Source organism: Cydia splendana, chromosome 5 (genome assembly GCF_910591565.1).
Source record: "Cydia splendana chromosome 5, ilCydSple1.2, whole genome shotgun sequence".
NCBI classification, from domain to species: Eukaryota; Metazoa; Arthropoda; class Insecta; order Lepidoptera; family Tortricidae; genus Cydia; species Cydia splendana.
In genome coordinates this window covers 24512324-24536605 of record NC_085964.1, presented here as the reverse complement: position 1 = coordinate 24536605, position 24282 = coordinate 24512324, and the positions used below count along the sequence as shown (strand labels likewise).

Below are 24282 nucleotides of genomic sequence, written 5' to 3'. Positions count from 1 at the left end.
ATAAACCAAGTAGTCGGGCAAATATTAACAAAAAGTCCGAATGATGGACTATTAATATATTATATAATTATTATACTCTGTTAGGAAAATAGGATTATCTTATTAGAAAAGTTCCATATTTTCTGTATGACATATATATTGCAAGCAAGAATATTATATTGTTTTATAGTTTTTATAGCGTGATCTTTTAGTACCGTAAAACGGGGTAAGTAGGTTTCGCGGGGAGAGGTGGGTTATGAATGGGGAGAGAAAGTTAAAGAGGGGGGTGAGAAGGGATTTTAAGGCGACTGCTACAAAAATAATGTATTCCAATTTAAAATGGAGCTATAGTAATACGCATAATAAAAAAAATCGATCCAACAATCTTCCAAAATCACCTTTGTATGAAAACCCCTCTCACCCCAAATACGAGGCACTACGGGGTGAGGTGGGTTTTCCTCTTTATCGTCAAAGTTATAAAATGGAACTACCCAAAATAAAATAAAAACTAAAATACAAACGTCCAGAATACTTATTATATACACCATTCAGTTTTCATATGTAAAAATAAAATGTTATCGAGGTTTGAATTTCAGTTTTGACCCTACTCACCCCATTTTACGGTAGTCGGGTATGGTTTTTGAAATTATTACTTTTTTAGCTAAATTTAGTTAAGCAGATAAAGAGAACATCTAAAGGATGCCTCACGCCACGCTAGCCCGGGCCGGAGCTTCCGGCATTTCGTTTTCTATGAAAAGCACCACGTGATCACCGATCAGCCGTCATAGAAAATGACGTGGCGGACGCCTCGGTCCGGGTCCGAACCGGCCTAGCGTGAGACATCCTTAAGACGTTTCTATTTTATTTTTTAGAGGTGCGTACAAAACTTTGTCCATGGAGCTCTTTATTTACTTACACAACTAGTATTTCAAACAATAAATTCAATTTGTGATGAAATATTACACAAAGCGATCTAATTCAATAGTAAGCTCATTAAAATTCGTGTAGTGGATTTGTACCTACCCACGCAACAACGATAATTATTATAAATAAATAAATAAATAAATAAATAAATATGATAGGACATTCTTACACAGATTGACTAAGTCCCACAGTAAGCTCAAGAAGGCTTGTGTTGTGGGTACTCAGACAACGATATATATAACACATATATAAATACTTAAATATGTATATAGGAAACAACCATGACTCAGGAACAAATATCTGTGCCATCACACAAATAAATGCCCTTACTGGGATTCGAACCCAGGACCATCGGCTTCACAGGCAGGGTCACTACCCACTAGGCCAGACCGGTCGTCAAACGCTATAATATGAATAGATTTTGAAAACAATTCTTAATTTAATACATGATTTGGTTTACCATAAAGGATGACTCACGTTAGACCGGGCCGACCGGGCCGTGTCCGGGCCGGAGATTCCGGCGCTTACTTTTCTATGACAGATGACAGGTGATCACGTGATGCTTTCCATAGAAAACAAAGGTCTAACGTGAGTCATCCTTAATTATTTTATGTACTAGTCTATACATAACAAAACCTACGCGTGTAAGTAAATTCGGCCTTAATGAACGATGACATTATGAAACCATTAACTAACAAGATAATATGTCAAGCCTCGTAAACTTTAGTTTCAGATTTACTAGAGTATGACGGTAGTGATAGTCATATATAACTAACCTAATTAATATTATCAAATATTATGTTGACAAAATATTAATGTGACAAATAATTTAATTGTACCTAATAACATTACAAATGCCTATAACAAGCTGCCAAATCAATTACGTGTGCCAATACATTAGTTCGGAACAAATTATAGGTTTTATCGGAATTAAACGGCAGGCAATAGGCGTAAAATTACCTTCGCCTCGGATCAGAGATCCGCTGAGCCAAGTGTTTTCTTCTTTTATTAACGTGTAATGTTATTGATGGCTTTATCCATCTTTATCCACGTGATAAAATAACTGTCACTTTTTAACACCATAGGATAGAAAGTGACGGACACCGTTTTATCACGCTGTCACGTAGACAAGAACAACCATCATATCCGTACTGATTAGTTTTTTTTATGGGTAACTTTATAAGTGTCTAAGATTTAATTTAGGTATGAGAAACTTTCGACAGTAGATTGAGCACTCGAAGTGTCATTAAAGTTTAGATCTGATTAAAACCAGAAGGAATGTCATTACTGTTAGTTATTTTTGGAACAAAAACATTATCAAAAAAATTGAATGTTATCAGAATCATAATATTTTAAGTAAAACAAATAAGCTTCAGTCACATTGTACGACACCCACTAGTAGTATTTAAGCGCTTAATCTTTCAAGGCCATGGCCACCAGCTCTGGTACTGCACCATGTAGATCTCCAACCCCACAGGGCACCTTGGGGAGTCCTCAGTGGAACAGCTGGATGTAACAGGAGAGTAGCCCTGCTCAGGCCAGCTGATGTTGGGTCGGTGGCCGACGGAGTTGCACACCATCAAACGAACTCCTTTTAGGTACCAGGGCCAATGCACGAACTGGACATGAAAATAAAGTAAATAAAATTAATGACAAAACTGTCTGCTATGCCATCATTTTATCGTCTACTTCAGCAGTTATACTTCATTATTTGTAATGTGACGGAAGGTTTTGAGAGCAAATGAAACAATTATTATTAAAAAAATTAAACAAAACAGTCTACCATGCCATAATTAACATCATAATTAGGGCGATATATGTGCCTATATTTAAAGAGACCTACAATTTCTAAAACAAATGTGATTAATTTTAAAGTTCGACTCTTAAAACAAATAGAAAACTACCTAATATCTTAAATAGTGCTTTTTATTTTCAATAATTGGACCCAGAATATAAGATCTAATTTGGTTCTATAATCTTGACTGCAGCAATTAAAAACTTAACTAGGCTTTCATGATGCTACTCACATAGTCAATGACAATATTTGAGTCTGGGCTATCAATATGTTGCTTCGGCAATTCGACCACTCTTGTCTTCCAATCTACCCATGTCTGTCCTGCAAGTGAAAAACAAATTTATTCATGTAACTGCATCTTGGAGGATATAGCCAAACGGAGTAGCCATTAACAGGCGTTCCCCTCTGTCAAAACTCTATGACCAATGGTCATACACATTGTATGGACTGGCGTTTATCTCACATGGCTATTTCGGCAGACTTTTTTGTACAGAAAATTACACAGCGTCTCCATTTTGTTTATATCCTCCAAGAACTGCATCGTCAAAATTATTCTTCTTTCTTTCCAAGGAATTTTGCTTAGACCTTAGACCACTCTCCTATTAATTATGGAAAATTTATTTTTGTTATTTTATTTAGCATTATTTGAAATTAGAAGATGACAGAAGATGATAGATAATTAATTCACATGAGGAACTTCGTAGTTTAAATGTATCAGGTTTTTAGCCCTTTGGTGTTTCGAGTAGATGGGCACAATTGAAAACCAGCCTTTAAAATAAGTATGACCCTTTTAATTTATTACATTGATCCATGAAGACCTTTGTTCCTCTAAAGCAGACTGAACGGAAACGGACTATAGATCACACATATTAATAAAACCGAGTAGTAGGCCTGCTAAAAATCTGCAATAAAATTACCTCGCGTCAAATTGGAGCAGTAGAATTCATTAATAGGCACAGCAAGTTTCCCAGCATCCCGAAGATACGCGTCTCTTCTGCATTGACATACGATGGTAGCAACCAGGAGTAGGAGCAATGTTGCGGTGAGTAGCGACCGGCTGACTGTGATCATGGCGGCACTGGAGACAATAAAAACACTAAATTGGTACCATTTGGATTCATCTGGTCCATACCAACAAAGAACAAGTTGGAAATCAGCGCTGCAACCTCTGACCTGTAGCACAAAGCTGAGCTTTTTTGCTTTTTGCTGGCACAGTTAGTTTAAATAAATTATTATGTATGGGTAGTTGTTTATTACATGAGCGTTCGCTAAAAAAACTTTTCCTTCTTCCATTTGGATTCATCTGTGGGATTCATTCAGACTAGACCAGCATTACTGCTGCAGTACAGCGCGACATTACTGCCGACTGAATATTGTTCTGCCATCGCTCCGGCTGTGCTGTCGAGGTTTTCTCAAGAGACTTCACTTCAGCATAGCACCAGTCCAGTACAGGTTCTTCAAAAAAATAATGTATGTAATGACATGATGTTGTATGTAGATTTTAAACAACCAGCAATGTGCAAGTAACACCCCTGGAGTAACAGACGTCTATTTGTTACGATGACCGCTGACTAACAGGTGTTTTGTAAGGTTTGTTTACCACCTACTTAGTTTAAAATTACTTTTTTACTAACCCGAATCACTGAGGCACTGGTAATAGTGACAGCAAAGGCTGTTATAGAAATGGCATTGACATACTATTATGAACTAACGTCGTGGTAAACCTAATCAAATTGCAATTTGTGTTTACATCAAATGAAATATACGTTCATTGTTATTTTTAGTGATGGAATTTTGTATCCTTTGTTTTAATTAATGTTTAGTTTTATGTAAGATATTTTTAACTGGGATATTTACTTGTTTAAACTCATTGCTATGCATAGGTAATTATTTTGGTTTTAAATACTTTGTAAGTAGTAAAATGTACTCGTAGGTAGCAACAGCAAAATTCTTAAAAATGTGTCGCAATAGCATTGAATTAAAGTGAAAAAAAGAAGCGCTGGTGGCCTAACGATCCGGATTGCAAGTCGCACGGCCTTGGAATCAGGATGTCGCGGGTTCAAACCCCGGCTCGTACCAATGATGTTTTCGGAACTTATGTACGAAATATCATTTGACATTTACCAGTCGCTTTTCGATGAAGGAAAATATCGTGAGGAAACTGGTCTAATCCCAATAAGGCCTAGTTTACCCTCTGAGTTGGAAGGTCAGATGGCAGTCGCTTTCGTAAAAGCCGTGAGCATGAGCCGTGGCAAAATGCCGGGAAAACGCGAGCATTATAAAAAGACGTAGTACCTATGAAAAGATCCTACATTGTTTATATAGGTATAGTTGTCATCTCTATTATTATACTGTCAAAACCTTTGCACGAGCTTCTGCCAAAAAGCGACTAACCCTCAAATACGTTCTCGTTAAGTTTTGACAAGTTCCGCGTCTTCCGCGATCTCAAAGCTTTGAGCGCGCTTAGTTAACCCTTTTAGTGACAAGGCGACCGCTTCTGATGTAATATTTTGTTACAGTTTTGATCTTATTTTAATATGACATGTACAAAATCGTGACATATTGTTAAGCAAGAATCAACCTATAGAAGACCGATTATGATAAAAAATTGAAATATTTTTGATCTTATTTTGATATGAGCTAAATCATGTCAACAGGTATTTCACGCGCAGCAATAAGTGCGAACGAGATGCTTTATAATTTAGTGAGGATCAATCAGCGTCAGCGTTAACAAAATAACATGAAAACCATATCAAATTGTTATTTAAAAACAGAATCGGAATCGATGCTATAGCCTATAACTAACTATTTTGGCTCAGCGATCCAAAGAGAATCTTGCCCTCCGAAACGAGAGCGTGCCACCTGAGGGGCTACCGCGAAAACCGAAATTCGCAAATTGCGGGGATCTTTCTCTTTTACTCCAATGAAGGCGTAATAAGACTGACAGAGAAAAATGCCCGCAATTTGCGAACTTCGATTTTCGCGGTTATAGCCCTGTCCCGATCCTGCCAGTTACTGACGCGAAGCTGAAGCAGATCCGCCGTCACACTGTCTTCGCAGCGATACCTGGGCTGCCCCACCGCACGGCTACCAATCGGTCGTCCCAAGAATGCCCTCTTGACAATGCTATAAAAATAATTAAATTCAACTTTACAGAGTAGGTAAAAAATCCCCTGCTTTCAATATAATTGAAACGTACGCTAATTGCATAAGACTCTATCGTGAACACTAAGTATCCTCGAAGTTTAAGGCTCAAGTCAAACAATTATACTTCCACGTACACCCACCCTTCCAAAAGAGCTTATGTCACGAAGTAAAGGGTGTGTGTTAAGCCCTTCTGTGTAGTTTGCTGGTGTTTATTAAAATCCTATTTGCATATGAGCTTGGAGTTTGAGTCGCGATTCGAGTCGAATTTTCTACGCTTGGCGCAGAGAGTATACGAGGTTTAGTTTGGGGCGTAAACGTTGGCGCATTATTTGTATGTTTGCCATACTTTTAAACGACCTTGTTAGTTGCATTATTCAGGCACGCAAAAAATAGATAGGGACCTATTTTTAAACGACCTGTGAACAATGAACATGACTTGCTAGTTGAATGAAGAGGACTCTGCGAGAAAATCACAATGTTAACACAATACTAACTGCTTCACTTAGGTAATACTGACGGACACATATCTTTTCTTTGTTTTTTACGCAGCATACTGAACATACATATATTTGGGCGACAAATCAACGTCTAGTTTAGTAAAAAAATAATAGAATAATAATAATATTTATGACGGAAATTAAAAAAAAATACAACCTCCCCTTTTCCCTTTAGTTGACCACAGAAAAGCAAAACGTACGGACAAAGATAATGCTAATATTGAACTCATTTGTATGAACGTTTGTATGGAATAATGACCACTAATGTTTCCTTTTAATACGAGTACCATCATACATTCCACCAACAACATGCATAAAAAGTAATCGTAGCAAATTAATAGAAAGTAACCTAACGTATGTTTCATATCCCCTACCGTACAAAATCGTCGACCAACTTTTTAATTCAAATGTAAACAGAGTAAAAGTTAGCTTTGATTCAATACGTGAATTATTCATATCCATTAGAACACGCTAATGTTCGCCGACACTCGTACGGGCAAAAGTTGTGTGAAAATCCCAACATACACAATGTACACGTAGAGGAGTATTCAATTTAACTTCAGTGTAGGTATTATAAATATTATTATTCGCTAGGTACCTATACGATGGCCGCTTTGCTGCCTTCATTTAGTGGGCTTTTCTACATTAAATCTTATGGAGTAAAATTAGTTAGATGAAACGATGCAGCTAGCATTATGTGGGACATTTCAATAGAGTACCTACATCTGTTTGTGACAATCAGCGCCAGTTCTTCTTTCACAGACATTCTGCTATATTCTGATCGATACACGTTGCGAAAATTCCTATCCTTTTACAAAAACAAGGCATCACCATACATTATGATAAGTCAACGGTTCCCCACCGCATCCTTCTCTTTCTCTCCTAAGCTGAAGCAGTAATGTGTGATTGGGATGGCGTGATCGACTTAACCTTGCGGGCACATGAATTATTGAAGGGCCACGCACCTTTCAAGGGTTTCGGCGGTTGCTTTGTCAATTTGATGGGATTGATTTGAAGGGATTTTTGAGGATTTTATTTTGAAGGTTTTATGTTATAGGGTCAAAATTATTTTCTTTGTCTTGTTTCTGACCACTCCGTCACGCTTCTATTTTTTCTTTTATCAAATAAATAAAAAACTTGAGTGCTATTCCATGTCTTTCTAGCTGTAGATTATAATTTTATTCTCTTGAGAAAATTAAATACTAAATTTCACCTCGTACAACAAGCTCCACTCGGTCACATTTTTTGAGGACAAAATACAAGACAACAAAAATAATTTCGACCCTACATTTGGTTCAGACGAACTACTTTTAAAATGGGCACCCAACTAATTGCCTAATTGCGTAGATTGCCTGATGCCAATCTACATTAGGTAATCATATAGCTACAAAACAGTACCTACCTACACTTTAAACTATTTCGTTTTGTACACATAATAATTATTTAATTACACAAACGGGTCTACCGCGATATCATTTCATTGTATTTACCTTAAATTCCGACTTTTCAGCCGAGTTGCTCCAGCTGTGGTCACGGAAAGACTGACGTCCCAGCAAATGTCAACGGAGATATAAAATATAAAATACCACTAAACTACCCGAAATTAGTTTATAAAAATGTTCGGGGTAGACAAAGAAATTGTAGTTACCCATTAAAGTTGAAATTATATCGCGGTAGACCCGTTTGAGTAATTAAATATGTGTATAAAACAGTACAGTCTCTCAAAATTCAAATTCAGGACCTAAAGTTTGAACGTCAAGACCGTTGAGACGTTGGATTAGGCTATTTTATTACTTGCCACATTATCTCCCTTTCCCAGCCTAAAAAAAACTATTAAAAGTAAAATAAACCATGGTATAATAATATACTCCGCCTGCTACTCTCTTCCGACCACGTGACTGACACAAGCCTACGTCATCATGCGACAGCGCTATATAATAGTATGCAATAGCGCTATACAAAGTGGCAATGTTATTGTGACGTAGACTTGTGTCACTCTGGGAAGAGAAGACCATGTTTTATTAGACTATGAACTAAACATACTCTGTTTCACCGCACAAACTACAAGAGAAATAGGTAAGTAACATTGATACCGACCCTGAGATTATCGCAGTGACGTATAGACTAGGAATCCTCTAGACGGAGTTTAGAGCAATTATTTCATGAAACCGATGCTGCCAAAAATACGGGGGTGCGGGGGACGAGGTGAGCGAGGTCCCGTGCCGTGATTGGTCCGTTCAAAGACACGGACGTCACACAAAAACATTTTCGACTCGAAAATGGATTAAGTTTTACGTATGCGTGGCAGACGGGGTAGAGCTACTATGCTCAGTCTGGAGGATGTCTTGTCTGTGCAGTGACGTGACAGAACTAGAAACAACCAATAGCCCTCACTCCGTTATAAATCTCTCCAGCTTATATCGGGGCATCGATCAGCGCCTTTCAATCGGCTGTGGCTTAACCTGCCGTTTCAAATATATGTCTGTATTGAAGATTGAACTTTTGTGGCCTTTATTACAGTGAGATAGAGTCGAGTTCTGGTAGTTTATTTTGTAGTGCAGGCCAAACGATTTCGGTATTTCACGCTGTTTTGTACCGGAGGCGGATATTGATTGTTATGAAATGAAATGAAAATGAAATGAAAAATATTTATTTCGAGCAACTATGGACTTATACAGATTTGTTAGTAGACTTACGTTCCTAATGTTAGTACCTAATTAACTATTACAATATATATACACTGCTGGAAACATGCATTTCGCAGCAGTGTCTCATATACGGGCAGTCAAGTCTGTCCGCTATCACACACAGGATAGGGTTGGGGCTGGCCCGCACCCGGCGCACCAGGGATGTGCATCGTTTGCGCATAGTCGCATAAAAGCAGTCCACGCGTGCTTCTGCGAACATCCCTGATGCGCTGCAGAAACGAGGCAGCCCCATCAATGCCCGGAACGCGTTGTTGTATTGGATCCGGAGGGCCCCGTAGGCCCGCTGCGTATAGAACCTCCATAGGCTGCACGTATACAGGGAAGTACAGTACGTTTTAAATAAGGTAAGTTTTACCTCCCTTGTACATCGCGCAAACCTACGGGAAATCATGTTTGCCCTAACCGACAGAGCCCTCCGTTCTCGTTCTACGTCCAGATTGTCCTTTAAGTCAGACGTAACAATATGACCTAAATATTTGAAGCTTCCAACCCTCTCTAGTGGAATACCATTTAGATATATGGGAGGAACCTCATTAACCCTATTTTTGCCGGGGTCAAATACCATAAAATTGCTTTTAGTTACATTGTATTTAAGTCCGTGTTCATAGGCATATTTCTCACATACGTGTAACAATTGTCGTAAGCCACAAGCCGATGCGCTGAGCAAAACCATGTCGTCCGCATAGCTTATAATATATTGTTTACGCACACTGCGTCTATATATCAGCCGACATGCATCTTACCCAGACATGTTATAACAGGTTATGAAACTTATGAATTAAATCTGGATATGATCTTTCAGTGTCAAAAATGAAATCTTTTCACCCAGATCAAAACCTTATCATTTCATGTTGGCACTACTAACGTTCTGTCATCCGCTTCACGCTTTTTTGCTAATCTTTGTATTCGTCGTGTGTTTAAATTGTCTGTGATGTTCATAACAATTATTGGTTTTTAAGTTTCCCCAACTAGTTACATATTCCAAAAATGCAAAATTATTATACTGAACATTCTCCTCACGTGTGAAAGTCAACACCGACATTGGCAAATTCACCCTGTGCAAAATTGCAGGGAGTAAAACAGAAAAAAAAAAACCTTAACAAACATTTACATCAGAATCGGCCCCCTCTATCTAGTTGTCCTCGTCTTGTCTTGTCTTGTTGCGAATGAAGTAGTTCTATACTATCGTAAACCATATTCAAAATTATAGACAGTCAAGCAAATCTTGTCAGTAGAAAAAGGCGCGAAATTTGCCGCCTTTTTCTATTGACAAGATCTGCTTGACCAAGTATATTAACCAACCTCTGTTAAGTTTTGTCCCTTTCTAACAAACACAAATGCCCAAATGACAGATAAGGACAAACGATTATCAAGGGGTTGTTGCCTTGTAAATGATAAGCGTTTATGAATAACTCCACAAAAGCTCAGAGATCCACGCCTGAAAGCGAGAATTTTTAGGTTTTTTTTAGATTTTGAGATTTTTAGAACTTAATGAATACTAACTAATAACTATATTATATGTATTATCTGTGCTTGCCCAATATTATGACCAGTAAATGTATTCATTTGCTCTTTATTTTAAATACGAATAAATTAAAACCAACTGTTAAACATTCTCAAACGATTAGCATTCAAAAAACGCGCAATTCATTTACTTTTTACACCCATTCATCACCCCATTTTCTTTTATCCGCAATTTCATACTTTTTAACACTCCAGAGATTCAGCTGGAAGCCAGGTCCTTCATTATGTTTGTAAATCTGCTGAAGTCATTTATCTTTATTATAGATGTCGCGTCTGAGTCGTTAATCTTGGTATCATCGAGGGTACACTGATCGACGCAAGTGGGAGGAAAATAGGGCAAAATGGCTCTTAAGTCGTTGGATTACGAAGTTGTACAGTACTGATTAATTTTGTGTACCTAAAGTGATATCGTGATAACTCTTGAGACTTGACACTAGATTTTAGCTATCATAAAACCACCAAATTATAGTCCAGTACCACAACTATGGTCAATAGTTGTGGTATAGTAGGTTACTTTTTGGATTTGACTGAGGTTTTTCTTCCATTTTCATAAACATCTTGCCTTATGCTGCTCCCACATTGGTGTTATAAAGTGTGAATTGGAAAAATTCGCTCGCTTCGTGTAAGCTTCGGTAGCTCAGTTGGTCAAGAGTTTTAAAAGGTCGCAAGTATGACTCTTGACCGAAACAGTGATTTTTTTTCACTTTTCTTCTAATTTTCTATTCAATTGGATGAAGAATTCTACCTTTCTTAATAAAAACACATACGTACGTACGTACCACGTCTTTGAAAGTCGGTAGGAACACGTAGCTACCAGGGGACCGCTAAAGACCCGCATGCCAAGGACGCGTAATGTGACCCCAGGGACGCGCTCGCTTACAAATCGATTCTTTATCGTTACCTACGAGTCAGGATTAAGATTGTGCTATGGAAGACGAGGTATCTTCTATATAAGTAGTCTGTGATAAGTTTTGTGAAACGTTATTGCAGCAGTGACGACGAGATGTCACTGGCAGTTTTCTTCATAAAGGTACCAATTGGATTCAGACTACACCAGCATTACTGCTGCAATATTGCCGCGCGACATCACTGCAGACTGCATTGCTGCCGAAAATATCAAAAATCTGGGCAGCCATATCAATTTCGACATTTGTATCAACAGTCACAACAATACTGCTGACTGCATTGATGTAGGAAAATTGAAATTTAATATCAATGCTTAGATAAAAAACCTATAGTACTTTGAGTCAAATAAAATGTTCTTACCTACTTCTGAATATTACAATACAAAACCTAAATAAACAGAACTATTAACAGGAACTATGAAATCTACTAAACTAATAAACAAGCCACCCTGCTTCGATCGCGAAGCAAAAATCACACACTAGTTTGCAGTGTTTCCACAACCTCTGCGCCAGGAACGACTCGGAGCGGGGGACGAGGCCCCTCTCCTGCAGGCGTCGCGTGATAAAACGCTTGATAAAATTACCTGCATCCAGAACACCCAAAATTACCCGGGACATTTTGACATTTTACTTATCTGTTATCAATCGTTTTCCTCCAGACATCGCCGATAAAGCAACATGCGATTAAACATCACATCATACCAAACATATCGATCGTGTCAGCGTGACAAACGACGCCATTTATCGCGCGATTCAATGACAAACATATTATTTGGTACGGAGACGTGGAATAAAAATTGAAATATATATGCGCCCTTCTGACATGTTCGGACAGAACAGCCTAACTCAATATTTCCTTTTTAAGAAATGTGGACTTTGAAATAAATGGCACTTACGACATTACCTATTGGTAAAAAAATTGATAAGCGGAAATTTTTGTACGTTACGTAGTTTTGTACCGAATAGGGAATATACGCCAAAACGCAAATAGAACATCAACTGTATCCAGACAATTCACTTCTACAAGAACCAAAGGTACATAAGTTTTTGAGCTATAACAGTGATCTCTGACCCGAAATTCGGCTCATAAGCGCCAAGTGCATTAAAGTCGTTTTTTCGTTGGAATGTTTTGAATGAGTGTTTTGTCGCTTACGACGTTTCAAACAGCGACAAGAGTTTATTGATGACAGTAATGTATGAGAGAAGTTGGGGGCTTGTAATTTTGCAGCTTTGGACGTATTTTCACTTAACTCTTGTTTACCTTTTCCGCGGTTTTTGTAGTAATGTGTTTTTGTCCGAATCCGGGAATTGAGAGGGTTGTGTGTTGTTATGTAGGTCGTTTGAGGTTATTGCCTCTCAGATTGATTAAGCTGAGATATGCCCAGGACAAATAATGGCCATTTACATTTGATTTTATATCGCTGTCGTGATCGTAGTATCACTAATTGACGTACGGAACTACTCGTAGTGTTTACTTACCTAAGATTCGAAAGAAAATAGAATTTTAAAGTTTTTGGCATAGGTACAACAGAAATGTATTTAAGCTACAATTGCGTAAATATAAATAATAATACCGATCACAATTAAGTGATATAATATATAGTAGTTTGTAATTGCCATAATGTAAAATTAAAACCATTGTTGCTTGGTTTAAAAGTGACTTTGTTAAGCATACTCTTATCTAAGAGGAAAATTTTGATTTATTTATGCATAGCAACCAACCAATGGTGGACCAAGCTAATACACGTTTCATGTTTTGGTTAAAGGAGGTAAATTTATAATATATATTTATTATATTTATCTATGTGCGTCTAAATTAATGCATTTTTTTTTTTTTTTGTCTTTTAATACATGTTTATTACTCATACATCATTCTTAAATATAAAATATTATTAATCAATTAATGCATTTATTGATATTACTTTTTTATTTTATTTAAATCTAACGAATCACTATAATTATTTTAATGAAATGAATAAAATGAAAATCTTCATTTCTGGTAACTAGTGGCCAAATAGATAAAACCTTAAAACCAGTAGAGCTAAGATGGCGGGCTCTTTATCATTAATTTGTCACCATGCCTGTCACGTTCTAACAAAATTTAAGTGATAAAAACGCGACCATGATACCGCTGCAGCATACGTACATATTATAAAAAATATATTTTAAAACTAAAAACTATACAACACATTTTGATGCATGAACATAGAATTTTGAATTAAAATTAGCTTTATGTACATTCAGCTGCAGAGATATAAGTGCTATTTGTTTGGAAGGCGGGTCGCTCATCTCTGTAGTTGACTGTATTATCAATATTATCATTATCATTAAATATTAAGTTAAGGACCGTTTTTTTTGTACTTCATTTTTATATTTATTATAATTACTTTCAAAACTGTACTGTAATTGTGTAATTACACAGTATAAGAAACAAAATTAAATGTAGATGGTAGTTTTAAAAGTAATTATAATAAAAATAAAAATGATGTACAAAAAAAAATGTCCTTAACTTTGACTCATTATATAGGTATCCAAATGCCAACAGGACAAACCACATTAAAATGACTCAATACCTTTACGGATAAATCATGAAATTTTCCCGTAATAATACTATTCTTGGATTAGTCGGGTTAAATGCATTAAAATGGAAGGTCGTCTGTTGTTGGTGGTGGTGTTCCTGCAGGGAGTTCTATGTCAACGTGTGTGCGAATGGAAAACTTGTCGCGAGTGTATAAGGGATCCTAATTTGTGTATGTGGTGCGCTACTGAGGTAAAAAGTTTTCATTATAGTTTAGTGACTTTCCTGGGGAGAGTATAAATGTTCTTTGCAATAAAATATTGTTTATCTTTATCTTATCTTATCTTATCTTATCTTTGAAGCCTGTGCATGTGCATAAGCTTTAATTAAATGTAGGTGTGAAAAAGTCTACAAGCTACATCTGATTCCCATGCGTATCGCGAGGTCTCGCGGGTCGGAGCCGCGTTATAAAAAACGTGATGTGATAGGGTCTTAAAGTGTATGTTCAGATATTTTGAAGCACATTGGCCCTTCCGAAATATGTAATGATAACTGTACGTAGGTACAGGCACCATATTATTTGTATGGCGTACCGAACTATTTGAATACTTTGGGTGCTACCTACTATATGACGCTGACTGTACATATTGCCTACAGGAAATAAGAAATAAAACGAGTGTCTTGGGAAAATGTTTTAACAATTCTACTTTCGCTTTCTTCGCCCACATATCCTTTCAAAAGGATGTACTTACCTCACTAATGTGACGATTGACAATTTAACAATTTGGTTCGTTGGATAGTGTACCTAATAGCTAACTCGAATACATTTTCGTGAAATCACATGATTTCATCATATCTTTTGTTTTCCTTTCTAGAATTTCAACGGAACGAGCCGATGCAGGCCAGTGACTCAGAAGGATGATAATTGGTGTTCACCAGAATACTTACAAAATCCTCTAAGTAACATAAAAGTTGGCGATTCAAAAGATTTCAGCTCCGAAGTCGGACATATGGTTCAAATCAAACCTCAGAGCTACAATTTAAAGCTTAGAGTGGGACAGGAACAGACCTTCTCTTTCTCTTACAAAGCGTCTGTAAATTTCCCAGTGGACCTGTACTTTCTCTTTGATGCTTCTAATTCTATGAAAAGAATGAAGAATGACTTGGTCAATCAGACGAATAATATATTCGAAACTATAAGCAATAAGACTAAAGATGTTTATATGGGGTTAGGCACCTTTATTGATAAAAACTTGATACCTTTTAATAAGTAAGTATTTTTGCTTCATTCAGTGCTTTAAGTAAGTTTTACAGAGCTAGATGAAAGAGGTTGCTAAATACGTTACCAATCATTAAATAAAAATCAAGCAGCATTTTTATTTATATGTTTTTAAATAAATCGTTTTGTGCTCAGCTATATCTTTCTCTGGTCTCTTAACATCATCTTCCTAGAGTTGTCCAGACATTAGTTTTTAGTTCTTACTCAATGGCCACCAATACACTGCTTGAACATTCTCATCCGTATGGGATGGCAATGAGTTTTTTTAAAACAAAATACCGAGCTACCCGTTATGTTAATTATGCTTTAGAATATATATTATGTTGGTAAGTAGGTATCTTGTGTAGCGTCCAATAACCTTTTTTTAAATTTTCTAGCAAAATTTCAGCCAACCAAACATATTCTTTCAAGCACGAGCTAAAATTAACCAAGAACATAAAATTATTCAATAATAAACTTAGCCATTTAAATTTCGGATCCAACGCCGATGACCCAGAGAGTGGACTAGAAGGAATAGCACAGGCTGTCGCATGCAAAAATATAACTGGATGGAGAAAGCAATCTAGAAAGATCCTAGTATTGATGACGGACCAAGCCTATCACGCAGCAGGTGATGGTAAAGCAGCAGGAATTATTAGACCTTATGATGGAGGATGTTATTTGGATAAAAATGGATACTACACTAAAGAAAAAGAGATGGATTATCCTTCAGTAGGAATCATTAATTACATGGTGACGAAGGAAGAGATAAAGATACTCTTTGTATCAAGTTTTTCGGATCAGACGGTGTATAATACATTGGCGACAGCCATTACCGAGTCGGAGGCGATGAGCTACCAACCTAAAGCTATTACTAGTATGTTGGACGAGACTTATGAGGTTTGTGCCGGAGAACAAGATATTTTTTTTAATCAAAACTTTATTTTTGCTTTTATTCGATTGGTTGGCCATATTATGACAAATTCAAACCTAATTTAACCATATCATGAAGTGATCAATTTAAAAATTGGAAATTAATGAAATTATCAAATCTATGATGCGGATACTACTTGATTATTAAAAATCGATGGATCTATTTTGAAGTAAAAAAAGGTTCATCTATAAAACAATGAACTTTATTTATTATGCTTGCTTCGATTATGCATTTTATTATGAGCGTATGACAATAGATTAATAATAAATGTTTGTTTTTAGAAAATATCCCAACAAATAAAGTTAAAACTGAATTTGACAGATGAAGACAGAAAACATTTCGAAATAACTTTCGATCCAAACTGCGACTACGACAATTGCAAAGTGACACCAGGCCAAGAGATGAACTTCACAGGAAAAATTCTACTCCAGCAGTACTTTAACAAAAATCAACTGTATATCAAGATCAATCCTATTGGTTTGAATGATGAAATAGTTCTGAATGTGACTGTGCTATCGGATTGCGCATGTTCTCAATATGCAGAGATAAATTCGACTAGATGTCACAACATTGGTAATTGGAGCTGTGGAGTTTGTGAATGCCCTGATATCAAGTAAGTGTCATTTTGACATTGGAAATGTCTTTTCGTTCGCTCCAGTATACGGTCCGATTTCACGAAAAAGTGCGATCCCCTTATATCTCGGAAAGTTGTGAAGATATGATATTAAAAAATAGGCTCAAAAGACGCATAATCACGAGAGCTGTAAGGTGCAAAAATAATTATTCGAGAAAGTCAAAAACAAAAAAAGTAATGGTCGAAATAGTGAAAATAAAATTCAATTTTTTCCGAATTTTTGATTTTGGTGCTCGATAATTTGGAAACGAAGAATGATATCAAAAATTTGAGAAAAACGGCTCTGGACAATTTAGTCAGCTACAATTTGAGCCTAAAACAAAGACGATCGGGTTAAGGGTTTGCCCTGTAGCCTAACCTTAAAATAGTCAAAAAGTCAGAACGACATTTTTCACAGGACATTTATGACTTCATGTTTCGCAGAGTTCGTTATCGGTGTTTGTTGTGAATTATCGGGATTATGACGGCAGAATAACACTTGCACTGCGTGGGCTCTCAAAATCACTGCAGATTTTTCTTGGTCTAACTCTATCTATCCTGTTTGAGACGGGCGTAGATAACGCACTATTCGACAATCTATGCATTCTTGTGGTGGTGGAAATAGAAATAGAGATAGAGGCAGAGGCAGAGGCAGAGGCAGAGGCAGAGGCAGAGGCAGAGGCAGAGGCAGAGGCAGAGGGAGAGGGAGAGGGAGAGGGAGAGGGAGAGGCAGAGGGAGAGGGAGAGGGAGAGGGAGAGGAGAGGGAGAGGGAGAGGGAGAGGGAGAGGGAGAGGGAGAGGGAGAGGGAGAGGGAGAGGGAGAGGGAGAGGGAGAGGGAGAGGGAGAGGGAGAGGGAGAGGGAGAGGGAGAGGGAGAGGGAGAGGGAGAGGGAGAGGGAGAGGGAGAGGGAGAGGGAGAGGGAGAGGGAGAGGGAGAGGGAGAGGGAGAGGGAGAGGGAGAGGGAGAGGGAGAGGGAGAGGGAGAGGGAGAGGGAGAGGGAGAGGGGAGAGGGAGAGGGAGAGGGAGAGGGAGAGGGAGAGGGAGAGGGAGAGGGAGAGGGAGAGGGAGAGGGAGAGGGAGAGGGAGAGGGAGAGGGAGAGGGAGAGGGAGAGGGAGAGGGAGAGGGAGAGGGAGAGGGAGAGGGAGAGGGAGAGGGAGAGGGAGAGGGAGAGGGAGAGGGAGAGGGAGAGGGAGAGGGAGAGGGAGAGGGAGAGGGAGAGGGAGAGGGAGAGGGAGAGGGAGAGGGAGAGGGAGAGGGAGAGGGAGAGGGAGAGGGAGAGGGAGAGGGAGAGGGAGAGGGAGAGGGAGAGGGAGAGGGAGAGGGAGAGGGAGAGGGAGAGGGAGAGGGAGAGGGAGAGGGAGAGGGAGAGGGAGAGGGAGAGGGAGAGGGAGAGGGAGAGGGAGAGGGAGAGGGAGAGGGAGAGGGAGAGGGAGAGGGAGAAACACAAAATAAAAACTTATATAGAGAAACATAAAAAAGAAAAAGTGCCACGAAATGGTCTCACCTCAGCATTTTGCTGGCGGCTGCTAGCAGATAGCTGATGCTGAACCCTGGCAGTACCTAGTGGAGCGCGGGTTTAATACAACATAAGCACACGCTGTTTTGGTCATCGGACTCGTCTCGATGAGCACTTAGGAGAGTAGTACCCAAGATAGAGCTGATGCTGAACCCTGGCTGTACCTAAAGGAACTCAGGTTTGTTGCAACATAGGCACACGCTGTTTTGGTCAACCGACACGTCATGATGAGCACATGGTAGAGCATTACCCAAGATAGCTGATGCTGAACCCTGGTAGTACCTATTGGAACTCAGGTTTGGTGCAACATAGACAAACGCTGTTATGGTCATCTCTCGTCGCGTCAAACTGCTGTCAAGAAAATTTCATATCTTGCAGCAAATGGGCCGCTGCCGATCACCACTTCTCGAGTTGACTACGGATTTGCCGTGTAATAATTTTCTTGTACTTTGAACATTAATATATCCTGCTTATTAATCGAAAAATGAAATATGTACCTATACTTATGCGCCACGGCGACAATTATTCAAACTTGGATACGCGTGTGGAAATTTTGCAATTTGTTTGTTCACATGCGTTATGTCCAGGATACTTGTGTTAGTCTAAGAATAAAATAATTATCATTCAACGTTGTAGTTTTATTTTGTAACTTTTTCCTTATCCAGACTTTCTCGTCGCTCAGCGACAATATTTTTTCGAATTCCGTAGATTCATTTCCAATGTGCTCGATAGTCGTGTGAGGCACGAAATCTGTGAATTTTTCCATATAAATAATACAATACAAAATATTTATGCACCTATCACTAATCCCACTTGGTTTAATGGAAGATAAAATACGTTGTTTTACGTTACGTGCATTTTCAACATGGATTCAACTGTTAGCCACCCACCCGTCAAATCTTGCCAGACAAATACAATTTACATTTGTCAAATAGGCTCTTGTACTCTCTGGTATGATGCACTCTTTTCGTGACCACCACATGTTGTCTGTTGCTAGATTCGGACCAGATTGCGGCTGCACTGGTAATTCCTCGACGTGCTCCCCTCCCGGTTCGGATCAGATCTGCAGCGGACACGGCACTTGCAATCCTTGCGGCATTTGCAAGTGCGCGGAGGGGTGAGATTTCCTTATTGATTACATTTATACGCTGTACCATCAGCTGCATGCTGACTTTATCAATGAATTCATTCATCATTTCTCCATGCAATTTCGCAGCTCACTGTACATCTCGCGCGCACCAATTTTACGATAAGAAATATTTAACCGTTGTACGTTGTGATCAGATTTTAGAACCTGAAAACCGCTCTTGGTAGTAAGTAAGCTTCACTTGCCCAATGTGGTGTGAGCGTCGTACAAATGCTTTAGAAGTCGACGAGTTTAAATCTAATTTATCCATTATCCATCTGCTTTTAGCACCTACTTAACTAATGTTGTTAATCTAGATGTAGCTTGCTTAGGTTTAAGCAGTAATAATTAGTTTTAAGTGCTTTAAATCGTGTAATAATTTTTGGACGTAATACATGTGTTAAACTCAATAAATAAATATAACTAATGTTGTTACATTACGAGACCCTGTTTAGTATCTCACACATAATCTTTGTATACCATCATATTTTTTATTGTTGTATTATTAATTCTTTCTTATGACACATATATTATTATGTGATGATATCATCTGCCACTCATATTTTTATTGTAAGATTTAAAGGTATCTAGGGAATCCTGGCAACTGGCAGTAAAATAAACAAAAAAAATTTAAAACCCCGCGTTCATATTTCAGGTACGAAGGCAAATACTGTGAATACCAGAACAACAACTGCCTCCGCGACAACGCTGGTAATCTCTGCTCGGGCCATGGCACATGTCTTGATGGCAAATGTACGTGCATTGGTGAATGGACCAGACCTGCTTGTGACTGTACAACTTCGAAAACAACTTGCATTAGTGATGGAATGGTAAGATTAGTGCTAAAACTCTCTGCTTCTACTGACGTTACTGCAAATATGCAACGCACGGATTGCGTAGGTTGCGAGTTCAAGTCCTGCCGGAAGCGTAACTTTTTTCATTTTTTCCTTTAATATAAAATTTGTAATATTTGCTTGTTTAAAAATTGGTTTAGTATTTTTAAAACTACCTAGGTACTGTTAACATCAGGATTAATTGATTTATTTTAGTTACGACCCTGTTAAACCACTGTTGGATAAAGAGCTTAATTTTTTCCTAGGAATGCAACAACAGGGGCCACTGCATCTGCGGTATTTGCGCCTGCGACCCTCCAGCCAAATGGGATGCTCGCACTTACGACAGCTCCGTCTTTTGCAAACAGACCCAATGCTTCGACTGCCATAGCAAACAGTGCAGGCATCTCACACCTTGCATCAATTGCTTGAACGAAGGTGGATCATGCCAACATGTCTGTGGAGACACATTATTTGTGCAAAACACTAAATTCGTTGATATGAATGGTGTAAATACTACGTGGCAGAATTGTACTCATATTCAAGTTAATTTTGGATGCTATTCAGACTTTAAATATGTTTATAATGATAATAATACCATGACACTTGTGGTATTGGACACGAGTTGTGCGCAGAGTCAAATGTGTAAGTATTTTTGATTTAATAATGGCATTTAATTTAACGGTCTTGTCGGGAGACCCTGATTTAATACGTTGCCGGAAGTTCTGCATTTGAATTCCGAGTATTTAATTGTGTTGTTATAGTTAATATTTGTTCGACCTTTATCGACGTCTAATAAGTACCCACAATCTTTGAATTTACTGTGGGATTAGGTTGTATAAGTATGTGTACCTAAGATTTGACACAGACAATTACAACGAAGCGCAAAGAGGGACGGGAACTGTTTAAAGCTTATTTTAGTAATGTCTGCAGTAGAATGTCGTTAAAATAGATTACTTATTAATTCCCCTGAATAAAATTTAAAATTGAACATCTCTTAACCTTTGTAAACTAGACTGTAATCGCTATTTTGTAATAAATAAATAAAAATAAAATAAAATAAAGATATCGTTTATTTCATGCTTTTAGCCCATACAACACTGATACAATTTACACATAAACGACACAATAGAATACTATATACAATACATTATAAAAAACAATAAAAATGATATGTCAACAAAATTAATTATAATAGAATCTAACTTAACTAGGTAGTACGTCATTTCGCCCAGTTATGGGACACTGGTGCATGCAATGACAACCAGTGTCCCATAAATGGGCCATCAATAATGAGTGTTCATTAAACTTTTAGATATCGGCGTAATATCTGTAATAATATTGGTGGCTATTGGCATTGCAACGTTGCTGGCTTGGAAACTGCTGACCAACGCCCGGGACCGAAGAGAGTACGAAGCATTCCTTAAGTCTTCGCAGGTATGTACACTTTCACTGACTTTACCATAACAATATATAGGGAACAGATCAATTTTGTAACATAATAGGTACATTTAAATGGAAAGCAATAAACAATATCTCATGATTTTACATTAAAAAAAATTGCAAGTGATCAAATCAAAAGAATTTATAAACTTGTAAATTTAAAAAAAAAAATTGATTTCGTACCGTTCGATTCCTAACTTTTTGATGACACACGTGCGTGTGGGAACACGTGGGTATATATTATATAGACACCCGTTGTTTATGTGATGTGTTCTACTCGACAGCAAAGTTGTAATACCTCTCGTGCCTTGAAGATCTCACAACGCTGAAGATTCCACCTACACAATTAAATAATCTTTCTCGTCCTCAATATTAGCACAATATAAACAACGTCTTTGCTCCCTTGTTAATAAATAACTATGACTGTTTCAGGAAGGTGATAGTTTACGCATCAACCCAACATACACCGCACCGACCACAACTTACATGAACCCTGCTTTCGAGAACAGCACAGAACAGCGCAAAGAATAAAGCTCACACAATCAGAATCAAGTTGGAATGTTGTAGGGCATAATTATCTTCCATCGTATTTTCACAGGAACGTACGAAGGTGTCTAATTCAGTTAGTCTCGGTACAAAAAGTACTGAGCTTGACTGAAATAGTATGACAAATACGAACGTTTCCGAGAAAGTACGATGGAAAATAATTATGTACCGTAACTGTATTGCACTTTATTACGTTATATACGTTAATCAGAAAAAATATAACTTAAATCTGTGTATGATTATATTAATTTATACAGCGTATTTTATGTAGATCATCAGTCGTTTGTTAAGAAAAACTATAAGAATGAACAAGTACCTAATCATAGTGTCGCTAGTACGGTCGATATGGTGAAAAGATTTGCTGGCTATCGATGAGGTCTTGGTGGCTCAGTTGGCAGGGCGCTGGAGTATCGATCCAGAGGCCGCGAGTTCAAGTCTAACCCAAGGTAGTAATTTTTCTACTTTTAAAATGTATTCTAAGCTTAATCATAAGAACTTTTATTATAACAAATAACGCATTCTTATAACGTCCATTATGAAAAGTTCTAAGGTTATGAATGCGAACTATGAATGTTAATGTCGGGAATCTACGTATGAATACGAAGCAAAGTGCCTAATAAAATCTGGAAACCACATCCTTTGCCAGACGAATTTCCACATTCATAAAGATATACTTTTGTGACTTTTAGTTGATAATTAAACCTTATTAGAAAGTCATAAGGACTAGTAACTTATCTGTCATTTTAAAGACACCCCCTTATTCATTAACGCGCTAGAAACCACAATTAGCTAATAATCGTTTATCTTTATCTGTCATTTTCACTTATGTATTCGTAAGAAAGGGATAAAACATAATTTAAGTAAATCAGGCGCGTAAAGTTTTATGAATAAGAGGGTTAGTAGAGGTATGATGATTGGCGCAGCCGGTAGGATCACCAGTAGGCGTACTGTGAATGGCTTTATCTACGTGATAAATAAGTGTCACTTTTGAACTCCAAGGTATTGAAAGAGACAAACAATGTTATTATCACGTTGTCACGTAGACAAATAATTAGTTTCATTGACGAAATATAATTACTGATTTCTCAAACTTTAAGCAAGTTAAAAGTATGTATGATACCTCAGAAGTTGCAAGCGCTCATAACCTACAAAAACCACTAACTATTAGCTGTTGGATTGTTTGCCACCTTGTTTGTGTGCGAGTGATACTGGTCATGTCAAAATCAGATCTAATTAAAAGTAAAGTTTGAATGCAGCACATGAATGGAGGGTGTCTAATGAGGGCAAGTCTGGCTGGCCGCCAGTTTGGCAGCCAATGGCACGCTTGGCGGCACAAGTGCTGGAAATTGTTTGCTTTTCACTTGAAGGTGCGAAGTGTTTCGCTCATAGACTCTCTCAGAACGACTCTGCATTTTGAACAAAGTCTGTGGTTTTGGTGGTGAGTACACTAGAACTTTTTTTGGATTAAAAAAACATTTTGTAACCTTTGCAAATAAAATAATGTAGTGTACCCGCGTACTCTTATCGGCGTTAACGCGTACTCTTATACAATATTATAGACCAATAGTGGGACCGGATTTTTGCACTAAAAGTTTTGATAATTCTAAAGATGAAAAAGTGATACTTATCTGACATGGGACATATTTTTAAGCATATTTGTAAAATATGACGAAAAGTTAGAACGAGCGTTAGATATAAATTAGGTATTTATATATTTTTAGTAATGATTTTTTAATATTGAATTAAAGTGCAATGTTTAAGTTCCATCGTTTATAATATGTATGACGCTATATAATGTAAAATTATTAGAAATTTTTTTAACGTGCTTCTTAGTCAAACTACAAATTAGCTTATTATTTTGTCGATATTGAATTAAAGTTTAATAAATCCACAACAACATATCTAAATTCTTAAGTTAATAGGCAAGCTAAAAATTTAGAAGAATAAGATATATGCTTTAGAATTAATATGCGTTTTTTGTCCTATAATATCTAATATTGAATTAGAGTCTGTA

At 37.6% G+C, this 24282-nt stretch overlaps 2 protein-coding genes across 2 annotated transcripts; one reads left to right on the top strand and one right to left on the bottom strand.

Moving 5' to 3' along the window:
* Nucleotides 1–2215: 2215 nt before the first annotated feature.
* On the bottom strand, nucleotides 2216–4453 carry LOC134790312 (uncharacterized). The gene is made up of 4 exons (XM_063761084.1): nucleotides 4333–4453; nucleotides 3616–3776; nucleotides 2931–3019; nucleotides 2216–2522 (listed from the first exon to the last, which is right to left on the bottom strand). Exons 2-4 carry the CDS (start codon nucleotides 3767–3769, stop codon nucleotides 2325–2327), a joined length of 441 nt encoding a protein of 146 aa, XP_063617154.1. The 5' UTR covers nucleotides 3770–3776; nucleotides 4333–4453; the 3' UTR covers nucleotides 2216–2324.
* A 9598-nt stretch (nucleotides 4454–14051) lies between these two features.
* LOC134790889 (integrin beta pat-3-like) lies at nucleotides 14052–22296 on the top strand. Its single transcript, XM_063761876.1, has 9 exons — nucleotides 14052–14249; nucleotides 14873–15267; nucleotides 15654–16155; nucleotides 16471–16802; nucleotides 19318–19437; nucleotides 20102–20276; nucleotides 20546–20924; nucleotides 21595–21716; nucleotides 22155–22296. The coding sequence occupies exons 1-9, from the start codon at nucleotides 14124–14126 to the stop codon at nucleotides 22251–22253; spliced, it is 2250 nt and encodes a 749-aa protein (XP_063617946.1). The 5' UTR covers nucleotides 14052–14123; the 3' UTR covers nucleotides 22254–22296.
* Nucleotides 22297–24282: the final 1986 nt, after the last annotated feature.

Bases quoted from the DNA above. Each gene is read 5' to 3' on its own strand.
- LOC134790889 (XM_063761876.1), top strand. From the start codon at position 14,124: ATGGAAGGTCGTCTGTTGTTGGTGGTGGTGTTCCTGCAGGGAGTTCTA. The intron at 19,438-20,101 runs GTGAGATTTCCT...TTCATATTTCAG, and splicing joins ATTTGCAAGTGCGCGGAGGG to GTACGAAGGCAAATACTGTG. The intron at 20,277-20,545 runs GTAAGATTAGTG...ATTTTTTCCTAG, and splicing joins CTTGCATTAGTGATGGAATG to GAATGCAACAACAGGGGCCA.
- LOC134790312 (XM_063761084.1), bottom strand. From the start codon at position 3,769: ATGATCACAGTCAGCCGGTCGCTACTCACCGCAACATTGCTCCTACTC. The intron at 3,020-3,615 runs GTAATTTTATTG...TTTCACTTGCAG, and splicing joins CTGCTCCAATTTGACGCGAG to GACAGACATGGGTAGATTGG. The intron at 2,523-2,930 runs GTGAGTAGCATC...TTTCATGTCCAG, and splicing joins CAAATATTGTCATTGACTAT to TTCGTGCATTGGCCCTGGTA.